This window comes from Mauremys reevesii, linkage group 10 (genome assembly GCF_016161935.1).
Source record: "Mauremys reevesii isolate NIE-2019 linkage group 10, ASM1616193v1, whole genome shotgun sequence".
Lineage (NCBI taxonomy): Eukaryota > Metazoa > Chordata > Testudines > Geoemydidae > Mauremys > Mauremys reevesii.
This window is the reverse complement of record NC_052632.1, coordinates 1710824-1732123: the sequence shown is the minus strand read 5'-3', so window position 1 is coordinate 1732123 and position 21300 is coordinate 1710824. Positions and strand designations below refer to the sequence as shown.

Genomic DNA, 21300 nt, shown 5'->3' with positions numbered 1-21300 from the left:
GCTGCTGTCTGTATTTCTGGTTCCAGCTGAGGTGTGTGGCTGACTGGTCAGTTTGTAACTCTGATGTTCTACTGCACAGGAAAGTAAATGTAAATGACAACAAATGAAAGGACGATGTTCAATCATTCTTTGCAGCAACATTTATTTTTGAGGAAATGACAAGATCCGTGATATGCGAGAGATCCATAGGCATTGATCCGCCACAGATGGGCTCAATTTCCATCGCTCCCTGGCCCATCATTTAGTGTTCTTTACAAAATGGTTTTTATTGACTTTGGTAACATGGTCATTTCATGGAGCTGTGATGTGTCCCATAGAATTCCATTGCACGTCTATGAATGTGCGGCAGTGTCAAGCAGACAACGGATATGTGCGTGAAGTCAGTGTCTTTACTCTAGGGTGGTCTTCCAGTTAGTTAAAGTGAGTTTATACAGCATAAATGTTTGCCTGCCCCGCTCACTGGCATTGGCTTGCCCTGTGTTTTGGATTTATGAAGCAGTTAGCCCACACTACAGAGAAAGGCCAGTGCAGAGTTGGGACAAATGAATTACTTTGTCAGTTCAGTTTTCTTGGTTTGCCAAACGACTGTCACTTTGGGCCGTGTTAACCTAGCAGCCCTTGTCTTTCCTGGCTCAGCGCTGGCCTTCCCCACCGCAGAGCTGTACTTCACAGGTTCCTCTCCTTTAGCCTCCCTTATGCTTGTCCCTTTCAGATACGCGTATTCCCCACATCGGCTTAAAACTAGCCCGTCCCCAAGGAGTAATTCTCTAGCTGTCGCCTTGCTCCAGAGGTGGATATTCAGGGTGTCACTAGTTCCAAACATTGCTGAGGCACCAACACAAAAATCAAAGCTGGGCCGATGGTCAGGGCACTAGCCTGGGAGGTGGGAGCCTCAATTCCCTGCTCCACCACAGACTTCCTATGTGACCCTGGGCAAGTCACTTAGCCGCTCCGTGCCTCAGTTTCCCCTCTGTGAATTGGGCTGGGGATAACAGCACTGCCTTTTTCGCAGGGGTGCTGTGAGGGTAAATACACTGAAGCTTGTGAGTTGCTCAGATACTGTGGTGCCGGGGCCCATGTAAGTACCAAGAGTAGGCAGCTAGTGAGACAGCTCTGTCTGTACTCGAATACTCGGCTCTGTTTGACTGTGGGCTGCCTCTGCCCACCATGGTGGTGCTGAACTCCATTGATAGGCTCAGCCAAGTTCAACGCTTGTTAAGCCCCAAACTGTGGTGGACTCCCCCTTCAAAGGCCTCCTTTACATTAGTCTTTTGTCCTTAGATTTTCCCTCTGTTGCTATCAGCTGCTCAGCTCCATCGGTGGGAGCATCCCTAAAAGTGCAAGTTTCTGCTATTGGTGGCGCTGAACAGCTGAGAGCAGCGTGGAGGTGCCACCAGCGTTTTGGACACTGTTCCAACTTGCCACTGAAAGCAGGCCTACCTCGCAACCTGATACGTAAAACTCCAGCAGCTGCCAACACCTCGTCTGCCTCAGCGCGCCCGTCTTTGCTGCCACGGATGGAGATGAAGCAGCATTAGCAATAGTGGGAAATTGTAGGGACCATTTAGCTGAGAAAAAGCCAAAGTGACTTCACCCACACTTTGGTTTAAACTTATTTGATCCCATTCAGCATGCCCATGGAACCACAACGTTCAACACCCATTGAGGGCTCAGGGGAGCTGACTGTGACATAAGCAAAATCATCAACAATCAGAAAGCCTGCAAGCTGTCAGTCACTCTGCACCCTGGCGTCAGTCACTCTGTGGCCAGGATGTTTTGCTGGCATGTAGGGTGCTGGATGCCGACAGAAGAAGGCTAGTTAACAGTCACACTTGCCAGCATCCAGCAGAGATAGTGAGACGCTGCACTCTGGTGCTATCTCAAATTCTAATCAGGAGCCGTGACTGTGTGGCTGTAGCCAGAGAGAAAAAAACATTGAAGTCAATTACACTGATAGCCTGAATGCTGAATATGTGAGAGTCACTAAGAGACCTTACAATGTGCCACCAGCACATAAGAAGAGCAGAGACATTAAGAGAGTTGCTCTGACATTTTCTTATTAGCTAAATAGAGTTCACTTGGGTAATTTTCTGGCCAGCATCCACATTAATGTTCCTACTAGAAGAGATGGAAGCAGCAAGAGAGATGCAGTGTAATAAATAAAAATGATCCCTCTTAGCTTCGAGAGCATTACCAGGCTGGTAGAATCTGGGGCATGCTGCCCTGGGAAAAATGAGAAAAGGGGAATCATACTGATATAATTAAATAAAATCAGACTGGTCTCTGCACTGATGCCCAGTCTGATCAGCTACCTAATTTAAGGAGGAGGAGATGCCATTATTATCTACTAGTGATCAGACTCCAATCAGCAGAATTCCCCTTCTGCACATTCAGCTCTTGTTCCCTAGAGAGGAAAAGCTGATTAACTGATGGTGTGTCATTCACAGAGGGAGGATGCTTTCACGGTTCCAGAAGAGCTAACCCTGGTTTACTTAGAAGCAGGAAGGGTTGTTTTTTTTCCTGGGCTAACAACCACCTCCAGTTTGTGAGACTCAGTTATGCGGGTGCTTGATACAGGAATAAACACATGAAGTATGGAGATGGTTTGATTTCTGTGGGGTTCCATTGGAACCCTGCCTTCCCAGGCAGGTTTTCAGACCTCTCTGGTTTTCTGCCAGCATGCTGGCTGGCTTCTTGGCAGCCCACGTGCCAAACTGCCCCAGAGGTGACCCCAGGGCTCCGAGGGTCCATAGGTCTGGGGCAGCCCCAAGGTGGAGTGTCCAGCAGCAAGGGCTCCATCCCCTTCACAAGGAATCCTGAAATGTTTAGTTTTCATTCCAAATTGGATTGGAACAAAATTCTGGAGTATTGAACCCCTCCCTGAAATGGAATGTCCCCTCTCCGCACAGCTTGGCTTTTAAGTTAGTGACTTTACTGTCCATGAAGTAATTTGGAGATTTGACCTAAGGATTAAATCCAGTTTGGCACAGAGCTGAGGCATCCTGCAGAGACCATCTCTGTGGTATGTATCCAGTGGCACCTGTTGATGGAGTCTCCTCAATATTCAAACATTGGTCACCGTCCTGCCCCCAGTGAGGTCAGTGTCAGGACTCCTGTATACTTCAGAGGCAGCAGAATCAGGCCCATTAACTTACACAATCTGCACTTCTACAAACTGGCAGTTTTCCGGCCTCTTGGTCTCTCAAACTCCACTTGATTAAGTTGTCCAGTGTCTGGTGATAGTGTCTATAGAGAATTCACTGACAGAGCCCCACAGTTACTTTCCCCTTTCCCCTTCTTCCCACTTCATGGCCATCACGTTTAGGGTATGTCTGCCTGACAGCTGGGCGGTGGCATTCCTGGATTGGGTAGACGTACGCACAACGGCTCGGCTTGAGCTAGTGCACGAAAAATGGCAGCGTGGCCACAGCGGCATGGGCGGCGGGGGATTGCACTTGGGCAGCCAGGCTGCTGTGGCCACGGTGCTGTTCTGAAGTGCCAGCTCGAGCCGAGATGTTGGGTGTACATCTGCCTAAGCTGGGACTCTGATCCCCCAGCTGCTTGTAGATGGACCCTTCGACTCAGGGCTCTCTGGCCATATCCAGCCACTGCAGTCTGCACAGGTATGATGCTTCTGGCTAGTGTTAAGTAGAGACACACGAATTTTGAATCCACCCCATATTTAGGCCTGATCTACATTAGAAAATTAGGGCAGTTTAACTACATTGCTCAGGGGTGTGGAACCCCCCCGAGCGGCATTGTTAAGGTGGCCTATGTCCCCTGTAGATGGCACTAGGTCGTGGAGGTAGATTTTCCCTACCGATGGGAGAACCCCTCCTGTAATGTAGGTAGTGTCTATGCTGCAGCCATGCCACTGTGCCACTGTAGCGTTTTAGTTGTAGACAAGCCCTCAGTGCCTTGGAACTGTTATTTTTAAATCATTATTTTAATTAATTATTACATGTCATCGATCCAAGCCAATGCCAGGCTGCTGGTCCTCAGCGTCCGGAGGAAGATTAACATTACCCATCACTGGGACCGTGAGCTTTCATTTCATGTGACTGCAGCTTGGTCCTCAGAGCAGCAGTCCCTGCAGCCAGCCTCTGGCAGTATCATTCATTGATATAAACGTTTCTGTCCGTGACGATGATAGAGAGAGACGTCCCCTTGATCTCGCCTCTGTGGAAATCTTTCTCCAGGCCTTCGTCTGTCGCCTTTAGAAGCCTTTCCTGTGAATTTCAGGAAGCAGGATCATGGTACAATTGTTTCCCGCTCCCTTTTGGGCACGTTCACCAGCCTCCTCTCCATCTCCCAGGCCTGTTCACAACTGCTTTGCAGCATTTCGAAACTCTCCACAGACTTGCTGCTTTCGCCCACTCTGACCTGATTACATCCATTCACTCTCCAGCCTGGGCCTGGGCCCTATCGCCGTCCCCGACGGGGGGCCACTCTTTTGCTTGTGCTGCCTCATCTGTCTGGGGCTCTCTCCCTTCCTCCCTGTGAGACACGGACTCACTTTTTCTCTTGTCAGTCCCACCTCTTTGGCTGAAGACACTGGATCAGTGTGTGGGATCCTGTTGGAACGCGGCTGTGCGAAGTACGGGTTTGTAACGCGCTGGGGTTGCATGGGTTTGTAACTTGGTTTGATGAAACACGGCCAAGGGAATGGAGACAACTGAGGCACTTCAGAATCCTTGGGAAGGTGCCCCTGGATTTCTTCCAGGCTTTGTCTTGGTTTCCTCTTTGTACACTGCATGCCAGCTGCAGTGCCAAGGCCTAGATGGCAAAAGGAGGAAATGGTACACGTGCCATGGGACGGAGCCCACTTTGGAAAAGCACAGGGCCTGAGTCTCATTTACTCCGGGACCATGTCTGTGCTACCAGTGCTCTAACAGCATAGCCGTGTGCCGTAGGCCTGCTGTGTACATTCTTACTGGAGATGCAGATTATAGCGGCCGAAGGGGTTTTTCCTTCATGTGCAGGAACTCCACCTCCCCACGTGACTGGAGTGAGGTTGACAGACGTGTTCTCCATTGACCTAGCTGTGTCTACAGTGGGAGTTAGGTCCCCATAGTGACGGCACTCAGGGGTGTGGGTTTTTCACACCCCTTAGCTGTGGCTGTGTCGACCTCACTTCTATGCGTAGACCAGGCCTGAGGCCCATTTACATCACTCCTATTTTCACACCCACTTTAAGTCCCCTTTATACTGTCAGAGGTGTGTAAACGAGAACCAGGCGCACAAGGTTTAATTTTCTTCCATTCATTTTATTCCTGGTTTATTTTGTGACATTGTACCATTAAAGGAGTTCGCCTGAGCAGGTAGGGTTTTGCGAGTGTGTGTGGGCAAGGAACCCGTAGAGGGAGCTAGAGTATAACTGGTTGCTGGCAGGTAATATTAGCAGAGAGCCGTGTGAGCATTAAGGGCCTTACTCCGACACAGGGGAAGGACAAGCTTTGTTGTAAAAGATTCTTACTGAAATAAAACGGTTCCCTTTTTGGGTACTTCAAAAAGTGCATTTGTCTGCCTGCCTGATTTGACAGGGGAACCCATCCTCAGACTGTGTGTGTGTGTGTGTGTGTGTGTGTGTGTGTGTGTGTGTGTGTGTGTGTGTGTGTGTGTGTGTGTGTGTGTGTGTGTGTGTGTGTGTGTGTGTGTGTGTGTGTGTGTGTGTGTGTAAGGTGCCAGGGGACTCGAACAGTGGGAATTAAACATATAAATCACTTGGCTTTTTTACATAGTCCTTGACTGAAGAATGTATTCAACAAGCAGGCAGAACTATGGGAGTGGTCAGCAGCGTGGCCTGTGTGAACTTTCTTTTTCGATTATACGTAGGAGTCAGGATTCACGGGAGTGGAATATAAAAGAGCCCTGACTGTGAAGATAATCTCTCTTCTGCAAAATCATCATCATCATCATCATCAAAATCTCTTTGTGACCCAGCTCCAGTCCCAGAGACCCACAAATCCCGTCTCAGTTCAGTATGCTAAATCTTTATGGAATATTCCATTCTGCCAATCCCCTCCTCTCCCAGAGGTTTATAGAGATATATTAAACTTTAGATGTGAATCAGAGGAAAATTAAAATGGGACTGTGCTGTGAGAAAGCATTTATCATATCGGGCTGCTCTGAGATTTGTCGTCTGACAGGAATAGTGCTACATCACGGATGGTGCATTTAATATTTAATCTACTATTTAAAAATGCTACATTTAATTTATATTAATGTGGACCATTTTCTTTCTGTGACTTATATGGTTTTTTTTCTTTTTTTTTTTTTTTTGCTGCATCACAATCTTAGTTTATTTGTTTCAGAATGTGTAAAAAAACAAAAAAACCCAATAGGATTTCCCCTAATTCCTTCCCATCCAGCCAAAGTGCTCGAGGCACCAAGCAAAGGAATAAAGACAAAGTGTAACCATTTCAAAAGTGCCTATGTGATTTAGGAACCTAGATCCCATTGAAAATCAATAGAACATACAAGTCTGTCATTTGGGTACTTTTTAAAATGTTCCCAAGTGCAATATAATAGAAATGTAACAAAATGTCACCCAAATAAATCCAATAGGAGCTCATACCAGATGAAGTGAAAAGATCACACCTGCATAACATAGGGATCATGCGTTACCTTTGCTTTGCTCTCATCCAACACAATTTTTGAATTGATTAAATTCAGATTTGTAATCTTCCAAATCCCTTTTTTTCAGCTAACTTCCTGATGGTAATTTGTAGCCTGATCAGCAAGGCTTTTAATCAATATGCTGTGTTTTCCTTTTGCCACCTGTCTGGATACACACATTTATGATGTACTAATTGTTACTGGCCTGTGTTTTTAGTTGTTCTTTAGTTGTCTGTGGTGTTTCAATGTTTTATTCAACAGTTTTTGAGAACCTCTCTGGTCTCTATGGCTAATCCCTAGCACATAGATATCTAAGCACTACGGAGACAATGATGGTATATTTTCTGTTTATGTCATATCTGCACTACCTCAGCAATATCAAAATAAGCTGATAATCCCTAGCTCTTATCCGGTACTTTTCATTGATAGCTCTCAAAGCACGTCACAAGGGAGGCCAGTATAGTTATCCCCATTTTATAGATGGGAAACTGAGGCAAATGAAATGACTTGCCTGAGTTCCCCTTGAGTCCAGTGGCAGAGTCAGGAATATAACCCAGGTCTCCTGAGTCCCAGTCCAGTGCTTCGCCGTGCAGGTCTGATCTGTCTGGGAAGCGCTTGCAAACGACAATGAGGGGAGCTAAAGAAAACCCTCAGACCAGACAGCTTCTTTGTTAAAAACCTGCTTCTTTAAATATTGATAGACATTAGATGCAAGAAGTCACTTACTTATAATCAGTTAAATCTGTGCTAGCTCTGAACAGCAAAGGGGACTGGAGTGTTCTAATTTAACATAATATTTAGGGCCAGATCCTCAGCTCATTGCACAAGGGAACCTCAGACTCAGCTTAATCACAGAACGTAGGGCTGGGAGGGATCTCGAGAGGTCAGCTAGTCCACATCGTTCTTAAAATGTGATGCCCAACACTTGACACAGTGCTCCAGCTGCGGCCCCTCCAGTGCCAAGCAGAGTGAACAATGACCTTCCGTGTCGTACATAAGACAGTCCTGGTAAAACACCCCAGAATGTTATTAGCCTTTCTCACGCACGCATCCCATTGTCGACTCATATTCAACATGCGATCCACTCTCACCCCCAGGTCCTTTCCAGCAGTACTGCCACCTTGCCCGTTAGTCCCCACGTGTAGTTGTGCAGTTGGTTTTTCCTTCCTAAGTTCAGTACTTTACACTTGTCTGTACTGAATTTCATCTTGTTGATTCCGGCTCAATTCTTTAATTTGTAAGTCATTTTGAATTCTAATCCTTCCTCCAATGTGCTTGCAATCCTTCCCAGCTTGGTGTCCTTTGCAGATTTTATAAGTATACTCTCTACTCCATTATCCACATCATTAATGAAAGTGGAGAATAGTACTGGACCCAGAACAGACCCCAGTGGGACCTCTCCAGATACCTCCATACGGTTTGACAGGGAACCATTGATAACTACCCTTTCAGTACATTTTTTCAACCTCTTGTGTACCCCCCTTATAGCAATTTCATTCAAAGCACATTTCCCCAGTTCGCCTGTATCAAAATCCTTCCTAAAATCATATCACATCTATTGCTTCTCCCCTGGGCACTAGTCCAGTAACCCCAACAAAGAAGGAAATTAGGTGGGTTTGGCATGATTTGTTCCTGACAAATCCATTCTGGCTATTCCATATCACCCTGTTAGTCTCCAGGTGGTTACAAATTGATGGTTTACTGATTTGTTCCAGTCTCTTTCTAGGTATCGAAGCAAGGCTCACCGGTCTATAACTCCTGGATCCTCCTGGTTCCCCTTTTTAAAGATAGGTGCTATGTTTGTCCTTCTCCAGTCTTCTGGGCCCTGGCCCATCCTCCAGGAATTCTCAAAGATGTTCACTAATGATCCCAAGATTGCTTCAGCTAGTTCCTTAAGTACCCTGAGGTGAATTTTGTCAGGTCATGCCCGCTTGAATACACCTAACTTAGCAAAATATTCTTTAACCTGGTCTTACCCTCGTCTGGCTTGTGTTCCTTCCCCCTTGCTATTGATATTAGCTGTGCTGAGAATCTGGTCACAATTCATCTTTTGAGTGAAGACTGAGGCAAAATAGTCACTTAACACCTCAGCCTGCTTGGTGCCACGTCAGCTAGAGCTGCAGACAGATTCTCCTAGTGAGGAAATCCAGCCAGGGATGCCATCCTTGCTCCTATGCCCTTCTCCAGCCGAGGCAATGCAGCCCAGGTAAAGGGGGATTGGCATGGCATCCTTCCGTCCCAGCAATTCATGGCTTCCAGAATGGTCCTCTGACATAGTGCAGAGCAGCCTGGAGAACTGGCCCCAGGACCAGGGGAAGGGAACGGTAGCACGAAATCACCTTTGTATCCCCAAATCCTGAGCTGCGCCAGGCACTTCAAGGCTAGATCTTGGGATCTGACCCATGGTTAGGGAGTATTCTGTGTGCAGCAACGCTTCCTGCACGTCGGAAATAGCGCCTGGCCACAGTGGAGACACACGGAGATCTTTCCACTTCTCAAGCCGTGTCCAGAATCTCAGACGCGATTAGTTTGGGGATTTATGTGTCGCTTTGTAAAGGAGATTGGGTTGAGGTTGTTCAGAGAATGCTTTTTACTTTTGATCATTCACCCTTGTCACACTGAGATGGATTTCACTCTAATCTGGATTTAAAACCAATTTGTTCACTACTCAAATTCTCGCGATCTAATCAGAGAAACTAGCTGCCAGTATGGCTTTGACATGTATTTCAGGTGACGTCCTCTCTGCTGTGTGGGGCTGAAACACAAGGACAATAAGTGAGATTTGTGTTGAGATGATGGAAACACCCTAAAATGTTACAACTGTGCAAATCAGAAAGCACTGATAATGCTGTAGTCCCTGGGCAGGAGGTGGGCTCTGGGCTGCAGATCCTGGTTAGGGCTGGGGGGGTCTCCCCGCCCCAGCTTTGCTGATTTTTTGTGTGCTATTTGTTATCAGGCAGGGCTTTGGTTTTGGTATGGATATTTGCTAAGCCAGTCTTGTCGCTTGGTGTAAATATTAAGCAATCCTTAGCTGATGCAAATCAGCATCACACCCTTGAGATCAGTCTGGTCTTCTCCCTACATACTTGGGCCTGATGTCTGGTAAGGACAGGCTGTACAAGGCAGTGTGCTGAGCAGTCTCCTGTCCCCAATTAACGTGTGCTACACTGACTTATTCAGTGCACCCATAGGCATGGGGGTTGTCTTCTGCATCCTTGCACGGCACGGTCAGAAGCCATCGCAAGCGCCGTAGGTAAAAATAATAAACCCATCACTTGAGTGGATTGATAGAAGGAGAAAGCTTACACCTGAAGCAACAGCTCAACACCTGGACATGGAATCGGAGAAAATCCAGCCTGTCTGAATCAGTAAAGCTGAGATATCTTGGGATTTTAGCACGATGGCCACAAGAGCTAAACGCGGGTGTAGTAAGTGCAGGCCCTGATAAAGGCCCAGTATGAGGCCTGCGGCCTGAACTAAAGTAATGGTCAAGACTTTGCTAACATAAAGCAAAGTTAAGCTGTGAGCCAGAGGTAGGCCCTGCTCACAGAAGCTGGCACGAAAAGGGCTGATGCTGCATAAACATATATTCACCTAGCATAAACACAGCACTAGAACACACTATACTGAAACATTCCATAGATAACAGGAGAACAGGCCGACCCATCCCAATGACAGGGGCAAAAGGGTAAAATGATGGATAGAGTTGTTTTGTTCGAACCAACATGTACAAGGTAGAAGGCGGTACCTTAATACGTAGAAGGGTTGTAACTTGCTACGTAGAGAGGTTGCACCTCAATACGTCAGGTGTGATGTGTAACTTGTTTGTATCTGTGTATAAAGAAGGCATCCTTGGGGAGGTGCCTTTGTCCAGCCTAGGGGGCAGTGGAAATCGCGCCACTGACTGAGCTGAGTCCATTGTCAGGGAGTACATATGTACTGGCTAGCTGCACCTTGTCAGCACCCTGGACTACGTTTGCCAGGGAGCCGGAGGCTGTACTTTTTTCGACAATAAACCTGGCCGACGTGCCTTCGTACCTTACTAGACTTTGTGGTTATTGGGGGTTCTCATCGGGTCTGCTGGGTCAGCTATCTTCGAAGAGCTGGGGCAGCACACAGAGGGAACACACGCACGCAGCTGAGTGATATCAACATTGGAGAGAGCAGAGCACCACACCGATACCGCTCTGACAACAGCGGGCATCTTCATGTTCAGTGCCGTGTACATCTCTTGTAAATTGACTCCGAGTTGTAGTGGTTGCAGTCACGGGAAATGCTCTCCTGTGTTCCCGGCATTTCATGGAGCAAATATAAGCCCAACAGGTGCATCCCCGGCTGCGGCCGTTTCGGGGGATCTCTTTCTGAAAAGCGCATGGAGGGGCGTTTAGGGCGTGATGCTGTAGAAAGGGGCGATGGCTGGCAGGGCGCTGGATAAGTGCGTGTGGCGCTAGCAATCGGCAGGGCTGGAGCACTGCACCACCAGCACTGTTACAAACGATAACCCGATTTACAGAGTTGCACTCAGAGTGAGCACACTGGCCTAGGCCTATAGGTTACCATTCTCTCAGCAGAAGGTAGCCAAACTCACCAGAAACTGGCCACAGGGGGAGAGCCACAGCTTTGTGGCCTGATCTCCTGGAAGCCCCTAATCCTCAGGGGTCAGGCTCTGGGGGGCTGTGGGGAGAGATACTGGAGGATTTTTCTTGAGTAGCCCTCAGTGGGGGCGTCCAGAGCTGCTTAGGCTGCTGTGATGCTCCTCACAATTTCTCTATCGCACTGGTCCCCAAACTGTGGGGTGCACCCCTCTTGGGAGGCGCAGAGGAATGTTCAGGGGCACAGGGCACGGGCCAGCCTCCACGTGGGGCAGGGGGCAAGTGCTGCCCAGCTGCAGCTCTGCTCCGCTCCACCCCCTGCTCCACCGCAGCTCAGCTCCGCCTCCAGCCCAACTCCACTCCGCTCCCCTGCTCCGCCCCTCACCCAGCTCCGCCTCCAGCCCAGCTCCACCCCAGCTCCACTCCACCCCCTGCTCCACCCCTCGCCCAGCTCCGCCTCCAGCCCAGCTCCACCCCCAGCTCCACTTCACCCCCCTGCTCCGCCCCTTGTCCAGCTCCACCTCCAGCCCAGCTCCACCCCCAGCTCTGCTCCGCGCCCTGCCCCGCCCCTCACCCAGCTCCGCCTCCAGGCCAGCTCCACCCCCAGCTCCACTCCGCCCCCTGCTCCACCCCTCACCTAGCTCCGCCTCCAGGCCAGCTCCACCCCCAGCTCTGCTCCGCGCCCTGCCCCGCCTCTCGCTCAGCTCCGCCCCCAGCCCATCTCCGCCCCCGGCTCCACTTCACCCCCAGATCCACCTCGCCCAGCTCCACCCCCAGCTCCACTCTGCCCCTGCTCCGCCTCCAGCCCAGCTCCACTCCACCCCCCTGCTCCGCCCCTCACCCAGCTCTGCCTCCAGCCCAGCTCCACCCCAGCTCTGCTCCGCGCCCTGCCCCGCCCCTCGCTCAGCTCCACTCCACCCCCAGCTCCACCCCTCACCTAGCTCCGCCTCCAGCCCAGCTCCACCCGCAGCTCCACTCCACCCCCTGCTCCGCCCCTCACCCAGCTCTGCCTCCAGCCCAGCTCCACCCCCAGCTCCACTCCTCCCCTGCTCTGCTGGAGGAAGGCATAGTGATGGTCCTCTCTCACTTGCTGTGGTGTAGATTCGAAGCCAAAGGAAAGTCTGCACCTTCATTTAAATTCTGTGCTGCCGAGACCCCAAACAGAGATCAGTGGGTATTTGGTAGCAGTTACAATCTCAGAGTAAACTTTCTCCAATTAGCTATCAGCAGCTTCCTGCTCTCATTCAGCAAGCAAAGGGATCTGGGCCTCTTCCGAGTTAACAACTACACTTCCCTCGTACGCAGAATTTAAAAAAGGAGCTTTGATTTTGATTTTGCATGTAAACAAAGTGGCATTGGCTGATGGATTCAGATCTGAGTGCTGGTATATTGGCAACTATTAATGTTTTTCCCCTTCATGAATCCTTGGTGTACATATCTTACCCCCCGGAGCTTTCACAGATGGCTTTCTCCAGGTGCAGTATGCAGCCATGTCGGTCCCAGGACATTAGAGAGAGCAGGTGGTGAGGTGATATCTTTCATTGGAGCAGCTTCTGTTGGGGGAAGGAACCAGCTTTTGAGGTCCGTGTGTAACCTCACCTACCTTGTCTCTCTAGCAGTTGCCTGATAGTTCATAAATACTCCAAAGGAACTGTCATGTTTTAAATAACATGTCTAAAAAACAGATGTGACCCTCCTAATGTAACCATGATGTCCTATAGCATCAGTAAGTAATTGGGGCTTGAAGAGTTGGAATGAGAGAACCTCTAATTTGGGAGGTTTTGCAAATATTCAGCTGCTGCAGCTGAGGACAGAGAAATCTTCTGCGTTGGATGGAAATAGAGATCACAGCTCATGACATCTCAGCAGATTACTAGTTACACCCGCCTGTCCAATCTTAACATTGCCCCTTGTTATTTGCTGAGATAATAACAAGTTGTTGTTATGCATTGAATAAATTATATGCTATTTATTTAATTAGATCTAAAGATTTCAAAGTCAACTTATCCCAGGAGAGCATTAGCGTGTGTCAGGGCTCCATACATTTTCTGCTAGTGTGATACGGCGTTTGAGCAGTCAGATGTTTTCTGTAGTTCGTTGTCTTTGGAGTTTTGGGCTGTGCTGACTGTATGGGCTTCGAACCTGATTGACCTGCACTCAGCAAATGTACGTGGCAAATTTGGCTGCACGTTCCCTTTACAGCCTTCTCCCTGATCCTGGGACTAGGACCTCAGAGCTGCTGTGTCCCTGTTACACCCCACTGATACGAACAGATTGTACGGGGGCCCAGGGTCTGAGTCAATGTGCTGTTCATTTATGCAGGTCTAGGTAGACCTTGCTAAGGAGCATGTTTTACCTATAGTGTTTGCTGTTTAATGTTTGTCATTTTGATCATAAGAATGGCCATACTGGGTCAGAACAATGGTCCATCTATCCCAGGGTCCTGTCTTGCAACAGTGGCCATTGCCAAATGCTTCAGAGGCAATTAACACAACAGGGCAATTATCGAGTGATCCATCCCCTGTTGTCCAGTCCCAGCTTCTGGTAGTCAGAGGCTAGTGATGTCCAGAATATGGGATTTCATCCCTGACCATCTTGGCTAATAGCCACTGATAGACCTATTCTCCAGGAATTTATCTAATTCTTTTTTAAACCCAGTTATACTTTTGGCCTTCACAACATCTCCTGGCAAGGAGTTCCACAGGTTGACTATACGTTGTGTGAAGAAATACTTCCTTTTGTGTGTTTTAAGCCTGGTGCCTATTAATTTCATTAGGTGACCCCTGGTTCTTGTGTTATGTGAAGGAGTAAATAACGCTTCCTTAATCACTTTCTCCACACCAGTCATGATTTTACAGACTTCTATCATATCCCCACTTAGGCCTGGTCCACACTGGGGGGCAGTGTTGAGGTAAGATACGCAACTTCAGCTACGGGAATACCGTAGCTGAAGTTGAAGTATCTTATCCCGACTTACCTCCCGTCCTCACCGCTCGGGATCGACGTCCACGGCTCCCCCGTTGACTCCGCTACTGCCACTCGCTCCGGTGGAGTTCCGGAGTCGACAGGAGCGCGTTCGGGGATCGATATATCGCGTCTAGATGAGAGGCGATATATCGATCCCCGCAAAATCGATCGCTTCCCGCCGATTCGGCGGGTAGTCTGGACGTACCCTTAGTCTCCTCTTTTCTAAGATGACCAGTCCCAGTCTTTTTAATCTTTCCTCGTATGGAAGCTCTTCCAGACCCCTAATCGTTGTTGTGCTTCTCTGTACTTTTTCCAATTCTAATACATCTTTTTTGAGATGAGGTGATCAGAGCCGTACGCGATATTCACGGTGTGGGTGTACCAGGGATTTATATAGTGGCATTATGATATTTTCTGTCATATTAACTATCCCTTTCCCTAATGATTCCTAAGATTCTGTTAGCTTTTTTTGCATGTTGAGTGGACGTTTTCAGAGAATTATCTGCAATGACTCCAAGATCTTTTTCTTGAGTGGTAACAGCTAATTTAGACCCCATCATTTTATCTGTATAGTTGGGATTATGTTTTCCAATGTGCATTACTTTACACTTACCAGCAATGAATTTCTTCCACCATTTTGTTGCTCAGTCATGCAGTTTTGCAAGCTCTCTAAGAACATAAGAATGGTCCATCTAGCCCCGTATCCTGTCAGTATTCATTATCATTAAAGCTAAGATTTTGTCACAGATACTTTTGGTACCAGTCACGGACAGGTCACAGGCAATAATGAAAAATTCACTGGAGCCCATGACCTGTCCCTGACTTTTACTAAAAGTATCTGTGATAAAGTAAGGGGCCTGGGCAGCTGCAGGGGGGCTGAGAGCTTCAGGGTCCCCCTCTGCTGGTGGCTCCAAGCTGAGGGGGTCCCCCCTGCCACCCGTGGCAGCTGGGAGCTGTGGGGATCACCCCTGACACCTGCGGCGGCCAGGAGGAGCAGGAACTATGGGGGTCCCCCTGCCACCCGCGGTGGATTGTAGCTGCGGGGATCCTCCTTGCCGCCCGCTGTGGCCAGGAGCTGTGGGGTGTTCCCACCACCTGTAGTGGCAAGGGTACCCCGCAGCTCCCAGACGGTGCTGGCCGAAGTCACTGAGGTGTTTGGAATCCGGGATTCCTTGACTTCCGTGACCTCCATGACTAAATCGCAGCCTTAATGATCATGAATGATAGACGGTGTGGTAGTTCATACTATGATCATTGCCAGATGAGGGAACATTTTGCATGCTGATCATTCAGTCCATCTGTTCTATGCACGCAGAAACACCTCATTGGGTTAGATTCTGCCTTCCATTAAGGCCACGTCGTATTGCTTTGAACCAAGAAATGTGTTCAAAGAATAGTGAAGAAGTAAATTAGAGCCACATTTTTCAGAACATTTCAGAACACCCATTTTAAAACTCTGTCTGATTTTTACCAAACTTCCCAGCAAAACTGTACCTTGAGATGATGTGCGGCCTACAAAATCACAGTCAGATCAGGGTCTTTTTAAAGAAGTTAGAGCCAATGTTCCCTTTGACTTTTTACATCCATGTGCGGAATGAATTTTGTTATGTGCACCAATATGGAGGGGATGTGTGAGCGGGGGTGGGGCCGAAGGGTTCGGAGTGTGGGAGGGGGCTCGGGGCTAGGGCAGAGGGTTGGGGCGGGGGGGGGGTGAGAGCGCTGGGGTGGGGCTGGGAATGGGGTTTGGGGTGCGGGAGGGGCTCAGGGCTAGGCAGAGGACTGGAGTGCAGGGGGTGTGAGGGCTTTGGGGTGGGGCTGGGAATGGGGGTTTGGGGTGCGGGAGGGGCTAGGGCAGAGGGTTGGGGTGCCGGGGGTGAGGGCTTTGGGGTGGGGCTGGCGATGAGAGGTTTGGGAGTGGAGGGGTTTGGGGCTAGGCAGAGGGTTGGGATGTGGGGTGTGAGGGCTCTGGGTGGGGCTGGGAATGGGGTTTGGGGGGGAGGGGCTTGGGGCTAGGCAGAGGTTGGGGTGCGGGGGTGAGGGCTTTGAGGTGGGGCTGGCAATGAGAGGTTTGGGGTGGAGGGGCTTGGGGCTAGGGCAGAGGGTTGGAGTGGGGGTGTGAGAGCTCTGGGGTGGGGTTGGGAATGGGGGTTTGGGGTGCGGAGGGGGCTTGGGGCTAGGGCAGAGGTTGGAGTGCGGGGGTGAGGGCTTTGGGGTGGGGCTGGCAATGAGAGGTTTGGGGTGCGGAGGGGCTTGGGCAGAGGGTTGGGATGGGGGTGTGAGGGCTCTGGGGTGGGGCTGGGAATGGGGGTTTGGGGTGGAGGGGCTTGGGGCTAGGGCAGAGGGTTGGAGTGCGGGGGGGTGAGGGATTTGGGGTGGGGCTGGCAATGAGAGGTTTGGGGTGCGGGAGGGGGCTTGGGGCTAGGGCAGAGGGTTGGGATGTGGGGGGTGTGAGGGCTCTGGGGTGGGGCTGGGACTGGGGGTTTGGGGTGCGGGAGAGGGCTCGGGGCTAGAGCAGAGGACTGGAGTGCGGGGAGGGTGAGGGCTTTGGGGTGGGGCTGGCAATGAGAGGTTTGGGGTGCAGGCTGCCCCAGGGCTGCGATGGGGAGGGAGGACTCCCCCCAGCCCTCTCTCGCTGCAGCAGCCCGGGGCTGGGGGAGAGGTGCCTTTCCCTGCTGCGGCAGCTCCGGCAGGGCTGGGGGAGAGGCACCTCTCCCGTCTGCATGGCCCTTAATAGCCTGCTGCGCGGCCACACAACTTGGAGGGAACTTAGGTTAGGGTGTGGGTTGAAAATCCAGTTTCTAAAAGAAAGAAACCTTCAGTCTGACCTACACAGCGCCTACTGCTGTCCATCGTATTTTAAAAAGTTGACATGTTTTTTTCCACAAGTGCCAAGACAATTAATGTTACCTTCCCTAGAGCCTAAACATTATGGTTAAATTAAACTGCTGCCTTGCACTGTCCATGACACTAGTTATTGCTTTGAAAAGTGTCTTGATGCTGCTCAGCTGGACCTTTTGTCCGTGCTGCTCAGATCTGCGCAACCAACAATTTAAGGTTTTCAAGTTTATTAATGAAAGTGAATGATGATATGTGGGAGCTCTCTTCATTGGCTAGCGCTACACTGCAAATCAATAGTCCCTTGGGTCTGGGAGTTGTATTGTATTTTCTGCTCACAAATTCTGCTGGCCCAGTCATGTTTTTCATGCTCCTGCAGATTCCCGTCCATAGGCAGGATGTCACGGTCTAAATAAAGCTGTCAGGACTGTTCTGTTGGCATAATTTAACAGGGAAGATGCATTACCACCACCGTATTCAGGACTGAGTGTTGCTATTGATGTGTAAACTTTGCCGGCGCTGCAACGTTTTGATGAGGTCTTATTGTGTTCCAGGATGTGTCAGGAAATGCGGCATTTTTGGCCTTCACTCCCTTTGGTTTTGTTGTTCTGCAGGGAAACAAGAGAATTCACTTCATCAAATGGTGAGTTCCCCCCATTTCAACCCGTTCTGGGGTTTATTTGTTTAAGCTGCTTTTACCAAGCACTGGTAACTCACCTTATTATTTCTCTGGATTGCAACAATGAGAAATGTGTCCAAAGGACAAGCACAAAGCATAGCAGTAGCCGTGTTTCCTCGACTATAGCCGTGGCGCATTATGAATCGTAGACGTGCTACTTGAGCGCTAGGGTTAGAGCTCTGCATTGACCCAACTTCCCTCCCACTGACAGCAATGGGAAAACTCCTATTGACCAAAATGAAAGCAGAGTTAAGCCAATACCAAGTACATTTGAAAATCCCAGTCACGGTGTCTTCTATGAAGACGTTAAAATTCACTGGGGAGTAAAAAAGCTACTTGCCCAACAAACGGCACTGACAAGTGGGATTGCTCTGGGTGTCCGTAAGCCTCTGACTGCCAGAAGCTGGGAATGGGTGACAGGGGATGAATCACTTGAAGATCCCCTGTTCTGTTCATTCCCTCTGGGGCACCTGGCACTGGCCATTGTCTGGGCTAGATGGACCTTTGGTCTGACCCAGTCTGGCCGTTCTGATGCAAGAATAGTGCCCGGAATTTAGTTCGGAATTCCCTGTTGGGAAAAAGAAGAGAGAGGCCAGTTTGGGATGGTTGGAGGAGCAAAACAAGAAAATCAGTGCTGTGTGAAGACAGTCCTGTACCCATAACGACTTCCCCCCCAGGTTAGCTGTTGCCAGCGATTTCATTTGTTAAAAACTTATTTAGAAATATTTATATTAATCAAGCCAGATTCCGATCTCAGAGATACTTACGTCAATTAGAATAACTCCTTTTAAATCTGGAGTCACTCCAGCTTTACCACAGTCTCACTGAGGGCTGACTGTCTCCAAGACCCCCTTATGTGAAGGGTTAGTCGGCGGGCGTGGACGGGTCATGAGCGTTAGTTGCATGTTCACTCCAAGCACAGTAACAAGCCACATGTCTTTGAGTGTGTCGATAATTAGGAAGAGAATAAAAAGACCTCTCCTCCTTTCTCACTGATGGAGGTTTGAGGGGTGGTTTGTCCTGCAGTCGTCATTTCTCAGCCATGGAGATCTGGCTGTCTCTTGAGTGAGGGAGGTCAGATTTTGGGCCTAGACTGCTTGTCAGAGACCCTTAAGCTTGTCTCACCTCCACCTTCCTGCTTTCTCTCAACCCCTTGATGCTTCTTCCCATGAAAATGTCTGTCTCATACACTGCTGTACTTCCTGCTTTGGTGGCCTGATAGGCACTGTCCCATTTGTTTAATATGCTGTGGGTCATCTCCAATCACAGGCACTAACGTGTGCCTTGACCCTGGCATCTCATCAATTGGGCTATTCTGCCCACTTGATATGTAAGACATGCAGCTTTGTAACAGCCTGTGGAAGGTGTTTATATCAGGGGACAATTTACAGTCAGTTCCATATACAGGTACCTACTTTCCACCTCCTCCACAGTGTAAATGAGTCTATGTTGCTGCACCCTCAATATGTGCAATGGGCAAAATTCCCCTCAGGGCAGGCGGCCTGCCCTTCATACCACGGGAAGCAGCTTCCCATAGGACCGTAGAGGAAATCCTGCATTTCTCTTTGCAGCCTGAGTAGCAGAACTGATGCATTTCTGCTGTGCATTTGGCCAGCTGAGCAGGGGTTTAGAATGCCGCTCAGAGGGAGCAGAGTCCCCTGCATTGGGCCAGAGGATTTGCTGCTATGCAAGGGCCTCTGGTGCATTCCCAAACCAAGTGAGAATCTAGCATTGGGGAAGAGGAGTTCTTCCTGCTTGCCCTGGCATAGACCCCCTAGTGGCCAGCTGCGCGACTCCTGCTGGGCAGAAGGTTTGTCCTTTGCTGGGCAATTGCACTGGGGCTTAAGAGGCAGATTTTTAAAGGCATTGAGTAACTTAAGGATGCAGATAGGCACCTCCTGGGGTTTTCTGGCTGGGGTGAATTTCACACCATATACATGAAAGAAAGAGAAACACATTTGGGATGCTGCCAAACAGAACCTCATCAGGAACAAAGATCATCTCCTCACATCCATAAACCCCAATGCGTGTTAGCCCGATTGCACTAGTATTTTGTGCACGATTCCTGACTACTCATGCGATGAACTAACTACAGGGTGTTCCAGTGGTGACCGGACAGCTGTGCAGTGTGATGGTGAGTTCGCCATGTTCACGCTGCTCTTTGCACACGGGAAGTGCTTGATATCATTGAGTATATTTCTTAATACTAATGTCATGCTGTTTTACTGAGACTCAGTACGGCCTCTTCAGTGATTAAAAATTCACATGATTTAAAAGTAACACTAAATCTAATAGGGAGCCCATTGCACCGTGTTTACTTTATATGGAGTAGGCTACATTCTGCCATACATTCCAGTTGTGCATGCCACGGACTGAGTCTGGGTAGTGTGCCTTTCCTAGGCCCTTTCAGAATCTCCCTTCCCCGTTCTCTGTCTTGTGCAAAGATCATAGTAACTGTTTGTCAGCTGCCTCAATCAGCTGGTGGCAGAATAGGAGGCTTAGTGGATCTATTTATGCACATGGCATGTGTCTATGGTTATGGGATGATTCAAAGGTGCCTGGATGGTTAGTAATAATTATGCGATGGGGTTTGACTATGTGGGACTCACGCTCAGTGTGTGTTCAGCCTGGGATCTGGGCACGTCTCTTTTGGGCAGGTTTTGCTTCCCCCCAAAGGAGAATTTGTGTAACTTGCTCTTTTCATCGCCCCACAAGGAGAACTATACAAGTGGTTTCCCTGCCTGGAGTAACTGCCTATTTTAGTGTATGGTACAGAGCAGCTGTCCTGTGTAGGCCATGATGCAAGGGGCACGTGAGGACAGGACCTGGGAGTCGAAGGGAAATGAATTTGCCAATTAACTGTTAGTTGTAAATTCCTTTTAGATTCTCCCTCCCATTAGGGTGAGGAGTTTATCCTGTTCCACTTGGGCCCGGCAGCTGAGACCGTGTTTGAAGAGCCGACTCAAAGCATTGTTTTAAATGAGTTTGAGCTAATTAGGCCTAGAGATGGTTTGGCATGAATGGGGCCAAACTGTGACTAGACAGACGCTAAATGGTCGTGCCCCAGCTTTATTTAAACCTGCATTGGCTCCATGGACCCCGGCCAGCCAAGCCATGTCTAGAAGGAACTGGCTTGCACTGGTTTAACATTGTTTGGGTTACACTGGTTAATCAAATGTGGTTCCCAACCCACTAGAGAGAGCTGGGGCACTTCAGGACACTCTGACGTGTCTGTTCGTTAACAAAAATAGGCCCAGTCTTTTTAGCCTTTCCTTTATGAGAACTTTTCTTAAAATCTGGGATCATCATATTTGGTTGAGATCTTTCTGCAGAGCTGCCCAGCGAGCTTACACTGTGGCTGGTCTCAAAAATGGGGCTTCTTGCCGGCTTAACCCTTTAAATACTCCAGAGATCTATAGGGCTTATCCTGCCTTTCCTGCACATGGAGCATTTCCATTGATTTCAATGGGCACTGTGGGTGCAGGATTGGGTTCATGCAGTGTGCACATGTGGGTGTTTAAAGATTCCAGCGATTGATGACTCCCACAAATTGCATGTGTATTTTCTGTATTTGCAAAGCCTTATGTTAGCATGTGCAGTCAGACGACT

The 21300-nt window shown here is 49.2% G+C and overlaps 1 protein-coding gene across 11 annotated transcripts in view; it reads left to right on the top strand.

Annotated features, from left to right (window-relative positions):
• The window catches only part of FRMD5 (FERM domain containing 5), a 283709-nt gene that overhangs the window by 236071 nt on the left and 26338 nt on the right, over positions 1 to 21300 (top strand). For 7 of the 11 annotated variants that reach the window (XM_039491218.1, XM_039491215.1, XM_039491219.1 and 4 more), the window contains 2 exons: positions 5836 to 5976; positions 17567 to 17655. In XM_039491218.1, coding sequence (XP_039347152.1) covers positions 5836 to 5976; positions 17567 to 17655 — 230 coding nt within the window. The remainder of the gene's footprint in view (positions 1 to 5835; positions 5977 to 17566; positions 17656 to 21300) is intronic. The other 4 variants (XM_039491223.1, XM_039491222.1, XM_039491217.1 and 1 more) reach the window with 1 other exon arrangement.